Source organism: Triturus cristatus, chromosome 7 (assembly GCF_964204655.1).
Source record: "Triturus cristatus chromosome 7, aTriCri1.1, whole genome shotgun sequence".
NCBI classification, from domain to species: domain Eukaryota; kingdom Metazoa; phylum Chordata; class Amphibia; order Caudata; family Salamandridae; genus Triturus; species Triturus cristatus.
Genome location: NC_140590.1, coordinates 1,376,087,794 through 1,376,101,601, shown reverse-complemented (window position 1 = coordinate 1,376,101,601; position 13,808 = coordinate 1,376,087,794). Strand labels below are relative to the sequence as shown.

General features: G+C 45.9%; 1 protein-coding gene across 2 annotated transcripts in view; it reads left to right on the top strand.

The window, feature by feature from the left end:
* PIGU (phosphatidylinositol glycan anchor biosynthesis class U) overlaps positions 1 to 13,808 on the top strand; it is a 193,634-nt gene that overhangs the window by 55,356 nt on the left and 124,470 nt on the right. For both annotated transcript variants that reach the window (XM_085619097.1, XM_085619098.1), the window contains exon 3: positions 12,097 to 12,156. In XM_085619097.1, coding sequence (XP_085475223.1) covers positions 12,097 to 12,156 — 60 coding nt within the window. The remainder of the gene's footprint in view (positions 1 to 12,096; positions 12,157 to 13,808) is intronic.

Sequence of the window (13,808 nt, the reverse complement as noted above, 5' to 3'; positions counted from 1 at the left end):
CTCCTAGTGTGACCGGAGTGGTCTTAAATAAGGACTGCTTAACCTTGAATCTTTGCGTTCTGTTTTGGAAACCCAGTTTAGGACAGCCCCTGATAAGCTAGTTCTATGCTCCAATTGGTCTAGCAAGTTATCATGTTTAACCATATTGAATGCCGAGGACAGGTCAAGGAGGATTAGGAGGCAGGATTCATTTTAATCCAACATTTTTAGTGGATCGTCTACTATGTATGTAAGAACCGATTTGGTGCTGTGCCTCGGGCAGAAGCCAGATTGGAATTGGTCCAGAAGGCAGAATTGTTCAGTGTGGTTACAGAGTTGGATGTGAACAAATTTTTCCAGGAGCTTCGCCATAGTTGGAATGTTGGAAATTAGGCGGAAGTTGTTTTGATCTGTGTGGTCTGCTGATTTTTTTTTAATGATTGGAGACATCTGCCCCAACTTTAGGCAGTCAGGGATGGAGCCTTGAAGTAGAGAAGCATTAACAATCTTGATCCAGAGTGGGAGTATTGACGATTTCAAATCATTGAAGAAGTTGGCAGGAAGAGGGTCTTTGAGGTGCTTTGCGTGTTTCAGCGCTCCTAAAATTTTTCGACTGTTGCATTCCTTAAAGGTTTTGAAGTAAGACCATGAGGTGTTGTTTTTGCGGGTGTGCCCTAAGGACAAAACCGTCCGGGAGGGGAAGAGGGTGGAGATTGGTAAGAGAGGACGATGTTCCAAAACCCTCTGCAAATAAAATTTCATGTTTTCCGTCTTTTCAAGGAAGAAGGAGGCAAATCCCTCGCAATGACGCAATGGATCGAACTTGAGGCGGGTTGGGTAGGCCATTTGATTGTAGTTTAACACATTCAAATAGTTTTTCAGGTTGGTTTCTAGCTTTGTCAAGTTGGTTTCTGAAGAAGTTAGCTTTTGACCTTAAGTTCCTCATTGTTCTCAAATGCTTGAGGTGTTCAAGGGACGGAGCGTCTCTCCACTGTCGCTCAGCCAAATGCTTGAGGTGTTCAAGGGACGGAGCGTATCTCCACTGTCGCTCAACTAGTCTCAGGTTCCGGCTTTCTGTATTGAGGCTACCATTAGACCATAGTTTGGAGTCATTTGGCGAACAATCTTTGTAACTGTGCAATAGAGTCTAGAATATTCTTCATGAACTAGTGTAGTGGTTCGTAAGATCCTGGACGTCTGACATGTCTTCGATAGGCAGGATGTTGCAGCTGTGAGATGTTAATTCATCGATGTTAATGTTTCTTCTGCTCATTTTCCAAATTTTGGGTTTCTTTGGTTGAGCTATGTTTGTTCTAAATGCTTCATTGATGAGGAATTTGATATGGTTGTGGTCAGACCAGTCACAGGAGAGGATAGATTCAAGTTGAATGGAGTTGGCTTTGGCGACGATAAGATCTAGGGTCGCTCCCTTGTTGTGAGTGGGGCTGTTGCAGATTTGGGTTAGATTGAGGTCCGAAAGAAATGTTTTAAGGATGTTGACTGCAGAGTCATTCAGATCATTCCAGTGTAGGTTAAAGTCTCCGAGGAAGATTTGGGTACTGTGTTGTCCCGTGTTTGTTGGGATGATTTCCATAATCTGTTAAATGAAGGAAAGGTTGTCGCCTGGAGGGTGGTAGACGTGTGTAGTTTGCAAACTGGACTGTTGTCGCGTGCGATATCAATGAATAAGTAGTCGCATGAGGATACAGTGGGGGAATGTGACTATTTAACAGATAAGCTATTAAGGTCTATGCAGGCGATACCTCCACTTGGTTTGCCAGATCGGTCTTATCTAGTGATGCCATGATTAGGAGGGACTAGTATTTTAAGGGTGGGTGCAGATGAATAATTTAACCAAGTTTCAGTCAGGATTAGGAGGTCAGGATCATGTCCGGGGAAAAGATCGGCAATATCGCTGCGTGTCTTGTGGCTGATCTTCAATTGAGTAGCACGCATTTCATTTGAGGTTTGGAATTAGCTAGGGTGGTTTGTACGAGGGTAACTTGCTTAAAGTTGTGTTTGTTTACTACTCTGTGGTTGGGTCTTGGTTCCCTGTGTGGATTCGGAGGGATGGATTGGATTCGAGCGTGATTGTCTGTTATCAGGGAGTGATGAGTCGTCCTGGTATGATGAGTCATAAGAGAGGAGGAGAGAGTGGATATCTTTATCGGATACAGGGTCTTTTAGTCTAGAGGGCCAGGTGGGTGCATTGGAGTAGGTTAAAGTTCTCCATCACAAGTGTGTGGTCCCCAGAGAAAGTGAGATCCTGTTGTTTGGGCGGTTATGTGGTAGGCTAGGTAAAGTAGTTGGGGGATTGGCCATGAGTAAGATTGTTCGTATTAAGATCACTATTAGGCCACCGATTGATGGACGACTGTAAGGTGAGGCCATTAACTCTTTGTAGGTCAGCTTTGAGTTGCTGTAGATAGTGTGTGATCTCATCAAGTATGGAGTCTAGTGAAGTGTGGGTGCAGGTTATCGGGGCGAAGGGCAAGTCGGAGAGGGGAACTTAGAGTTGAGAGACTGTTGGCCTGGGGAAACCATCCGAGGAGAAAGAGGGATAGAGGAGGAGGTAAAGTCAATGATAGAAGGAGACTAGCTCGAAAGAGGGGGTGCTGGCGATACGTTGGTAAGCATAGGTAGGGGCTCAGACTTCCGGTGTGGCATAGGTGGAGGGATATGGTGGGGTCGGCGGAGTAGTTAGGGTGAGGAAATGAATGTCTCGGCCCAGTGAATCTGAAGTAGCTGCTCTGGATGTGGGGTGAGGTTGCGGTGTGAAATGATGATTGAGGGATGGGGGCTAGGGTGTAGGTGATGAGTTAGTGTTGCATGCAGAGTTAGGAAGGCCTTGGGCGGGGGAGGATTGAATCCTCTTTGCAGCTTTCTTGATGAGGGGGCAAAACGTCCTCAAATATTTCTAGGTTGCGGTCAGATGATTGTATGAGGATGGTCCCATAGTTGTAAATGGTGATAATTGCTTCTGCTCTGAAAACCGATGAGGGGGCATCCCAGACTCTTAGACCATGAGGAGCTTTCCTAGATGTGGCGATCGAGAGCAATGAAGGGCTTCCTCCATTGAGCTCTTCTATTGGTGTAATGGATGAGGTCACTTGTTATGACTCCTTTATTAATGGAGATGTTGGGGTCACAAACCAGGGTTTCTGGGTTGGATTTAGGAAGTTTGTTTGAAGCTTTGGGCTGCTTTTTATGTTATATTTGGGGGGTATTTAATTATATAGGTATAGCAGCCCAACGGCTCCATATTTGCATCAGTAATTCTTGGTTGATCCATATCAAGGATTGGCTGGGTTGGTGAACAGGGTTAGTGGAATGAAATACTGGTCTTAGTGTTTAGATATATCTGCTTGGGCCTAAACCTTGCCGCAGAATAAGTGGCTGTATTTATAAGAAGTAGAAGAGAAGTGAGAAGCTGTCATAAGATGTATATAGAGGGTAGAAGAAGGATAATCAGCCCCTGAGAGCTCACCTAATGCAGAGAATTGCTCAGACACAGCAATGGTGACTCAGTCCCAGTTTTTCCCATAAACAGGAATATGGATAACTGTGAAAAAGGCTGTCTTATTAAGGCATGTAGAGCTCTTCAAATAAAATCATGTAAAACTCTGAACCATTGTAACATGGCTGCTACATTTGGGAAGCTGTTAAAGTGTATAACAGTCCTTCTTTTCTTTCAGTGCCCCCGGATCCCTTAAGTCCAATTTTTATTTTGTTACAGTTGAGAGGGCCACCATTTGAGGGAAGGGACCTTCACGTATGGAAGAAGGGCGGGGCCCAAATGGAGGGCTAGCCAAGCCTAGCAGGGCTACCACTGCAAATAACAAGCTAAAAAACCATGAGAGCAACTGAGAGGAGCATGTGAGATTGAGAGTAGAGGGCTCTCCAAGTATGAGGCTGTCAGAACATGAACCAAGTCAATACTCCATTAATGGAGCACCAGGGGAGCAACACCCATAGTTAGTCTGGTGTAATTGAGCAGGCAAAGCAAAGCAGCAGGAGCGCTTCTGTGTCGGCGGCGATCGTGCTCCGCAGCCCAACCGGAAACTCAGGGGTAGAGGGCTCTCCAAGTTTGAGGTGGGCAGAACATGAATCAAGTCAGGGCTCCGTTACTGGAGCACCAGGGGAGCAGCGGCCATAGTCATTTGGGCAGAATTGAGCCGTCAAAGCAGCGGGGGTGCTCCCATGGCAGCGGCAGACGGTGATCATGCTCCACAGCCCATGGGAAGCACAAAACGTATCCAGGGGCAGGGGGTGGTCTCATCGGCCATCATTTCTATGGCATCATGATGTAAATTGTGCTGTAGTAGTCGGGCTTTAAATGTCCCGTGACTTGGGGGGGAGGGGGCTTGGCTTGGGCCCATGAGCGATAGCTGCCTAGAGTGTCGGCTCCACACTCCATCCACTCACTTCTTATGCTGTAACCATCCATCTGAGATAATGAGGTAACCCCATTATCAACCAGGCATTGCAGCATCCCAACTGTAGCACCGAAGGATGATTCCAGCCATTTAACCTACTGGAAACTGTCCTTTACCCTCGGGCCTTTGAGGATATTGTTGCTAATAATGGCGTCTGCCATCCCTAAGAGCCTTTCCAGACAGCTCCCTCATCCTATATTGTCTGAATGACCATCACTTGCCTGAAACGACCAGGATCAAATTTGCCGAGTAAAAGTGGCATTTCATCTGCGGGGGATCAGCGCTTCCTGTGGCGCACCACTACTTCTTCACCGCTGACGCGCCTCACAGCATTACATGACATCATGACTGCACCCCACTCACTGTTCATCTCCTTCTGCACCAGATAACCCACCTACCCCATTCCAGTGCCTTTAATTCAAATCGCTGATTAAAAAGAGGAAGTACCTTACCGGTTGCAGTAATACTGCCATACAGCACTGGAGTGTTATCCCACTATGCCGACTGGTTGTCATGGTGCCGCGCACCTGAAGATTGCTTACCTGTGACCTAACGGAGCTCCCACTGCAGATGTTATAACCATTATATACAGTTTACCTGCTCCTGCCTTCTTTGCTTCAGCGCCGGTGAGGCCTCCCGACTTTGTTGCTCGCATGAGACCGCCTACTTGAATTCCAGCTGCGCTACTGTGACTTCAGCCTACACACCTGCGCCCCCCACACGGCTGCCATTAGAAGCCTAACCAACTCCCAGCGGCCTGATCCTTTCCCCGCTAACGGCACATCTGGCGTGAACAACTCGCTGACTGTCGCCTGTGATCCTTTAGTCTGTAACGAGCACCCTACACCACATCACGGGCCTCCCTGGTCCTCTGGTAATGGGCCTTGATCTCTGCAATCTCCACAACCACCATGTACAACATACCTGCTTCTGACTACTTTGCTCCAGCTCCTCTGTGTCTCCTGATTGTGTCACTCACCGGGAAGCTGCCTAATTGAATCTCAGCGGTGCCACCCCGATGCCAGCCTACACACATGCGCTCACAACGCGTACCAATAGAGGCCTACCTAACTCCTAGCAGCCTGATCCTTCCACTGCCAGTGGCCCATCTGGAGTGCACATCTCGTTGTCTGACCTCAAGATGGTGCCCAGATAGCTGAGACACAAACTACTGTATAGTAACTTGGGACTTAGGAACTTACTAGCTATGATCTCACTGCTTTATTGCTCCGATCTTACTTATTCTGTGATTGCTCTGAGCTCTGCTTGGCATGATTTGTCTGTATTATCAAGAAACATTGAGCCCCTCCAGGCACCCGTTCTCTTGCATATTTTTCATCTGCATTTTTGGGGGGCGAGTAACAGAACCATTACCTGGAGAAAGTTCCATTAATAGGCCAACTAACAAGTATTAGCCAAACTGTTCAACTACTTAACAGAAGATCGGCCAGATATCCATACCAACGGACATTTGTACAACAGCCGCTGGTCCTCAGCCGGTATCCAGCAACCAGTGGGTCTGCAGCCAATAGACAGCAATAGGCAACAACAGACAAAGTTCCTCACCCAACAGACAGTAGACAACAGAAACCAGCAGTAGTATTTACAGTCGTCTTTAATCACCTCTCTACCTCTCACCAAGATAGCTGACCATAAAGGAAATTATTTCAAAGATCAGAAAGAGCACAAAGAAAGTAAAGCTCCTCATATGCGACCTAAACCTGATACCCCACTTCCAGACTCCCCAGTGAAAAGCAAAAGAGATATGTCCGTTAACGTGGAGGTTATCATTCAATGTCTTGGTGCCCTCCATGATTTGACCCAAGCTACGAAATTCAGCAGTGACGCCACGCAGCAAGACATCCAAGCTCTCCTTGAAGATGTGAGGGGTCTCTCCAGCAGACTCACTGAGGTCGTATCTAGAATTAGCTCCATGGAAGATTCCAACACCTCAACTGTAAAACACTTGGATCACTCGTATCGCTCAATGAAAATGGCGATGAGAAAACTCAGAATTCGAAGAACGCAACCGGAGAGGAAATCGACATATTTTTGGTTTACCCGAAAACACTGAAAAAGATGCCAACTCCTGCGTGGAATTCCTGGAATCCTCGATCCCTCTCACACTAGGCATTAATTTCGACAAAGACTTTGAAATCAAACGGGCGGACAGAATCCCCTCGAACACTCCGCCCAACTCCGCACCTGGTGACTCCACTCGCCCTATAACAATGATCTTTAAACCATTGCATTATCGCCACACCAAACTAATTGTCGCCCACATGAGGAAAAATGACGAAGCTGTATAGAACGGATCACGCATCATGATCGCGCAGGGCTACTAAAAAGAAACTGTAGCCATGAGGAAGGGTTTCCTGGCCCTGCATCAAGGTCTGAGAGAATGCAACATCCCCTTCTCTTTCACCGGCCCAGCAAGATTTTGCATATTCTTCATAGGCAAACCATCATTCTGTTGCACTCCTACCGATCTTCAAGCGTTTCTGGACACAGCCACTCAAACACATATGTCCATTTGACCAGATATTGGTGTTGTCCTCGCTATGATTGTGTCTATGTGCCTATAATTGCGCTTTTACACATCTGTGCACACTTAACTGTGTGTGTGTTCTTCGTCTCTATACTAACATACATCGTTGAGCCTCTGTGTGTCTCTCACATTAAGGGAAGTTGCCATGATCCTGTTTGTTCAGTTATAACTAGTTAATCTCTATATCAAATTTCCAGTTTGGTTGTTACTGGCGGTAACACACTAACAATACAGCTCAATACTAACTCCACAACACCTTAAGGGTGGTTCTTAACGATCATGCTCTAATCCAATAACACCTTCTGGATATTATACCTCAATTTACTCCCTTGAGTGCTCTTACTCGTGTACTTAGTTCTGTACGCGTTCAAGTGCTCAGTTGCTTTAGCACTCTTGCTATCTTACACTAAAGCACTAAAATGGTTGGTTACATTATAGAGTCTAAAAATAGCCTACCTATTCATGTATGCCTGCAGTTTTCTCCTAGTTTTTTCCATTTGAACACTTCATGGGTTTGTTATTGCTTTTTGTGAGTAATTCTTGAACCACAATAAGCTGTACATCTCACACCAGGATGTTGTACCATTACGATGGAGTTCCCCCGCAGGTGTTTTATGCCCGGCCCTCTTGTGGCCTTCCTCTTCTCTTCTCTAGATAGGGTGGGGAAATTAGGTTCTCCCACATTTCAAGGGTGGGGTGGCGGGCGGGATAGAATTTTGGTTTCTATTTCCTACTAATTCTTCTCCTCGCACTTTCTTTTGTTCCCTTATCCACAACCCCAAACACCCTCCCCCATGTAGCTATTATTGAGGTGTATGATCCCCCAAGCAGGTCTGCACGGCTTCCCCCATGGTGCATGATCTCAGTACCCTACTCGCCGACTGTCAACTCTGAGACCAAGTCATCACGATGATATACCCCACACACATTCACGCTAGATCTACCTGGCCGCATGTCTCTTCACCACAACCTCAGACACGTCACATATCTCCCTGCAGCCCCACTCAGCCATCCACACTCCAATATCGACTTCTCACAACCACTCAGCTTCTCCATTGCCTGATGACTGACCTCAGAATCGTCTCTTTAAACAACAAGGGCATCTTTCAACCAGTAAAATGGGGAAAAAAGCAGATTACTGCAATACACTGAAAGGAGATGTTACTCTCCTACAAGAGACCCATATTGAATCAGTCAAAAATGTCAGATTCTGTTGTTTCTGGATCATGGATACTTTACTTTCCCCAGCCATAACCAGGAAAACGATGGCTGGCATGCCTTTCGGCACTAACGGGGCAAGCGCATCTCAGAAACCCCAGATAACGTCAGCATCATTGTGGTGGGGACTTCAACCTTCCAAAGGACGGTGTCCTAGATAGAATTTCCACACACAAATTTAATGGCAGTAGGTCTCACAAACAGATGAAACTATGCTGCAACAATAACAATCTAGTTGACACATGGAGATTATTCAACCCGAGTGATGGTGACTACACATTTTACTCCTCCCCATATCACACCTCCCACATCACACTTTCACAAGAATTGATTATATCCTGATAGATTAATCTCTAGTCCCCACGGCACAGAACCCCAAAATTGAACCCATACTTATTAGTGACCATAAATGCATATCGCTTGAACACCCCCAAAAGTCTGACATCTTAACGACCACTTATGGAGGACAGCCTATTCACATCTAAAATCAGGGAAACAAGCCAACAATTCCTGGTAGAAAAAAGAGCAGGGGATACCTCAGACTTGGTTCGGTGGGATGCCTTGAAGGCCTCTCTCTGGAGCACCCTAATGACACTAGCTGCCTCCAGAAACAATCCATGAATAAATGTCTCGATACTAAAGAATCTGAGATCAAGTCCCTAAACAAATCTATCAGACACTCCTCTGGGTCTCAAGACATTCCTAAACTGCGCAAACTACAATATGAGTACAACCAAATACTAAGGGGCTTATTAGGATGGCGGGCGGATCGCCCCCGCCAGGCCGGCAGTAGCCACCGCCGGCCCGGCTGAGGCGATCCGCCCGCCATCCATGCCAGAATGACACCCCTGCCATATTAGGATGGCTGGGGGGTCCGCGGCGGACGGGAAGACCATCCGCCACTTTTCCGCCTGTCGACGAGTCGACCGGGCGGAAATCGTGTATAATATGGTGGCGGTGTCTACAACACACCGCCATCCATGTTATGATGATGGCGGAGATCAGCCATGGAAAGGCCTGCGGTTTCTGCATTTGAGGGCCCGTTGCGGGCCCCCAGGATGTTGGGGGGTAAGGGGTGCACATGGGGGGTACATTTGCATGCATAAAGTGGCAGGCAACGCGCGGTGCCTGCCACGTTGTGCATGCAAATGCACTACATACATTTTGTACATTGCGGCGGGTGCTGCTTACAGCACCGCCAGCCGCAATGTACAAAATGCGGGACGTGCCCGCCAGTGTGGCGGGTGCATCCTGATCTGCATGGCGTGACTGCCGCACCTATGGCGGGCGGTCCCTTCAGCCGTTGCATGCGGACTTTGTCCGCCCGCCATCGTAATAGACCTCTAAGTATTAGAGCACAGAAATGGGTGGAAATTGCCAATGCAGAAAGATCGACCACTAGAAACAAAGCCAGGCAGGCCCTTGCAAATTACCTAAAATACTCTAAAAACAAAACCATCACCTCTGCAATTAGAAACAAATCAAGCCTCACAGTAAACCTCCCCTATTGAAATTCTGGTGGTCTTTCATAACTTCTTCTCTGACCGCTACACTCCAGACAACGCAATCAACCCAAAAGACTGTGTTTCATACCTGAACTCCTGCCCTCTCCCATCAGCCTCCGCAGAGAAGAGATCCCTACATAATGCTCCAATTAATGCTGATGCAATCCACTTGCCCATTAAATCCCTCATGCCAGGCAAGGCTCCAGGCCCTGATGGGTATACAGTGACCTTCTACAAAACATTCCCCGCCATCCTAACCGAACCCCTTCTCGCCTTGTACCAATCGTATAACTTTACCGGCCGCTTCTCCGGCTCAACCTCCGAGGCCTCAATAGTTGTCATCCAGAAAGAAGAGAAGGATGCACTGGAGGTCAAAAACTACAGGCCGATATTGCTAATCAATATCGACTGTAAAATGTGCGCCATAATTCTGGCACAAAGTTTAGAGAAAGTGCTACAAAACGTCACTGCCCCAGCCCAAACTGGATTTTTGAAAGGCAGGCTAGCCACCAACAACATTTGTGTCTTTTGCCACGCCCTCGAAAAAGCTCGGCCATTGTCCTTACCCACCATGGCGATGGCGCTCGATGTGGAAAAAGCCTGGACATTCCTACACGAGGCACTTCGCAAATTACAACTCGGTGAGAATTTCATCCGCATGGTGATGGCCCTCTACGCTGCTCCAGTGGAGAAAGTCAGGATAAACGGCAGACTATCCAACTCATTCCCTCTAGCCCAAGGCACCAGGCAGGAGGCCTCCTCTCCTCTCTCCTCTTCTATTCCTAGTAATTATCGAACCCCTCCTATGTTACTTAAAGGCGAATGATGACATCAAAGGTGTCCTATTCCAATCTGGTAGGCAACTAGTTGCAGCCTACTCCAACAATGTTCTAATATTCACTGAAGATATAGACAAAGCCATCCCACACATCATGACCGAAATCAAGAACTACTCTAGGGTATCTGGCTACACTCTTAACCACTAAAAAAAAGCAGATCTTCTCCATGAATATCCACTCCACCACTACAGTTCTCCGTGACTCCGGCCTGAAATACCTAGGCATCTGGTTTGGCAAAGACCTACAGGCCTCCATCTCGATCAACGAGAGTAAAGCACTCTCCAAAATTAATGATCTATTATCCTCCTGGTCTCCCAAACTCTTATGCTGGTGGGGCAGGGCAGACACTTCGATACCGCATTTTCTATGATATAACGCTGTTTCCCAAAGAAATTGTATGCTGCTCTATACCTAACCCTGTAGTGTGCAAATACTATCCACTTTGTATCAGCTCATTGTTTTTCATTTTTTCTTTTATATATATTTTGGAAATAAAAAAAACGTTTGAGCATGAGAAAAAAAAATGTCCCTTGACTCTAATTGTCATGCCTTATTTTTAGATTTCGATGAAGGGCATTTGCCAAAGATGCCTACATTGAGGTTAATATTTGACTGAGTCAGGTTTAAAGTGTCACTACCATCTGATGATATTGGTTCTTGTTAAAAAAAAAAGAGCCATATAGAGAGTAAATAATGTACTCGACGCTTAGATTTTGAGTTAATGTCTGACTTTCGTGAGTTCTCCAAGAATTTTAAGAGTACTCGTGGAAAGCTTCAGAGTCGCTAATTCCCAGGATCATTCAGAAGCATATCCATAAGTACACATTGAAATATACACTTTAACATATTGAGTGGAAATGTAATGTTAATGTACATTTCCGTAGCTTTTTATATGCGCAAAATATATTTCCCATTTGGAGTAAGTCCTTTTCTCTACATGTTCATCAGTTATCTAGTCTCCACGTCATCACCATGATGGACTTAAACATATCTTTGAGAGCGAGTACCCTGAAAAGATCGACTTATTTTTCAGATATGTTTATGCTGGATTTCAGGTATCCAACACCATTCTGTTTGCTCATTTACCGGGAGAGGAAGTTGAGGACCACACACAACGCAGAAATGTACCACAATCTACTAAATACGATTTTCAGGAAATCTAATTGCAGAAACACTACAGTGTTGTGGACTTATGAATATTTTGCTGCTCAGCAGCAGCATTTTATTAAACAATATAAAGTAAGAACCTTCACAGCCCATTATCAGTCAGTATTTATGGCTTTTCCACATTCCTTTCACCTGTTTTTCTGCGTGGTTCATAGGGTTTGGTTCGGAACTTCTCGGCATCGAGTACAGCAAGAAGACCTTAATTTCCAGGAAGTTAATCTCGCACATAACTAACTCCATTATGATATACTTGCCGTGCATTCTTCCATATTGTATAATGCTATGTATACCATGTATCTGCTATGCTAGAGTATTTAATATTGCTACTGTAAATTTTAAACTATAATGTTTTAAAAAAAAATAACCTATACTGACTGTATCTCCTTGTGTTTTTCTTTCCAAAGACACCTCTGACGATCTACCTCTTTCATTTCCTGATTGATTATGCTGAGCTTGTATTTATGGTAAGCACTATATTCTTTTCCAAGTATTTCGACTTTTGAATTTGTGTTCTGCTCAAGCAAAAATGGCAAAGTGTATGAATGGACTGTTAAGTAGTAAAATTCCATAGATTATAAAAGATGATAAAAGACCACCATGCCCATCTAATGTGTTGGCAACTGAAAACCATTGATGTAGTCATTCATAGACTAATGGCAGTTTTCCTACCAGTCATGTGGCGCAGCACTGACATTAGTACAGGCTTGTTTTCATGCTCTTTAAGTATTCTTGTCAGCCTACATATAGGGGGCATTACAATGTGGACTGAAAGTGAAGAGGCTCCATCATGTGGCAATTCATGGGCAGTAAAAATCCCACATGACATCAACACTTTCTGCTCCCGCCTCGCAGAAGCATGCATCCAATGATAATAGTAGCCAACTGCCACTAATGCTCTGAGTGACTGAAACCTCTTCTCTGCCATTTGAACCCTGTCTCAAAGGTAAAAACCCTTCCAGTTGTATGCAAGTGACCTTACACAAGAGTCTGATGATCTTGTCCTTCACATTTCATAACATGCCTCAATTCTTTGTGGCAGTTCATTCTCCTTCCACATTGCAAGCCATATACTGGATATGGTGCCCTGTCCCGGGATCAGGGGGTGGGCATCAGACTTTTTATATGGTCAGGTGTGACTTTCTCAAGGGTAGTTGTGACTGCACTGGATAGGGTAACATCCTCAAATAATTGGAGGGCTCGGAGCTGGAGAGGATTGAAGCAAGTGTATTCTTGTTTGGAGAAGTGGTCGAGTAGTGGTTGCCAAACGTGAGTGAATTTGGGTTTGTGGTGTGGCACTTGACATGATATAAGCTCCATAGCCATGACGTGCCAGAGGCGGGTGAACCATGAAGCAATGGACGGTGCAGAGGGCTTCTTCCAGTGGAGAGCCAATAGTTGTTTGGCTTCACCTAGCATTTGTGCAGCGAGGTGCCATTCGGCATGTGTCATTGCTGTAAGTGTTAGGGGTCGAATGCCTAATATAGCCACGGTGTGGATGTTCAGGACAGGGAAGCCGATAATGTCTTTAATGTGACTCAGAATTTCCTTCCAGTATGTGGTGAGTAGTGGGCAGGACCACTAGCTATGGATGTAGTCACCGATCGCTGATTGGTAGCACCAACAGCTTGAGGAGGAAGTGGGGAACATTTTATGCAGGCGTGAGGGGGTGTAGTACCATCTAGTCAGGACTTTATAAACATGTTCACATTGGGGTATGCTCCTATATATTTTGGGGATGTCGTGCTATAGCTGTTCCCATTGCTTCAAAGAGATTTCTCCTGGGGAATCCGTGTGCCAGTGCGTTTGGTAAGTGTGGGGATAGGCCGTGGTGGAGTGTTGCAGTACTTGATATGTGCGGGATATCAGACCCCAAGTGCCCTCGAAGGACCGCACCAAAGTCTCAAAGGGGTAAGCGTTCGGGTTGCCCCATGTGTGCTCGACAATGAGATTAGCCAGTGTCGGAGTTGGTAGTATTGTAGTCGTGAGGTGATAGCATCTCTTGCATTGGTCAAACGTTTTAAGCATGTACCCCTCAAAGAGGTCTTGGATCGTGCAGCATTCACCCTCCCTCCATGCCGAGAATTAATTTTGTTACAAGGCGAGGGGGGGAGAGTCA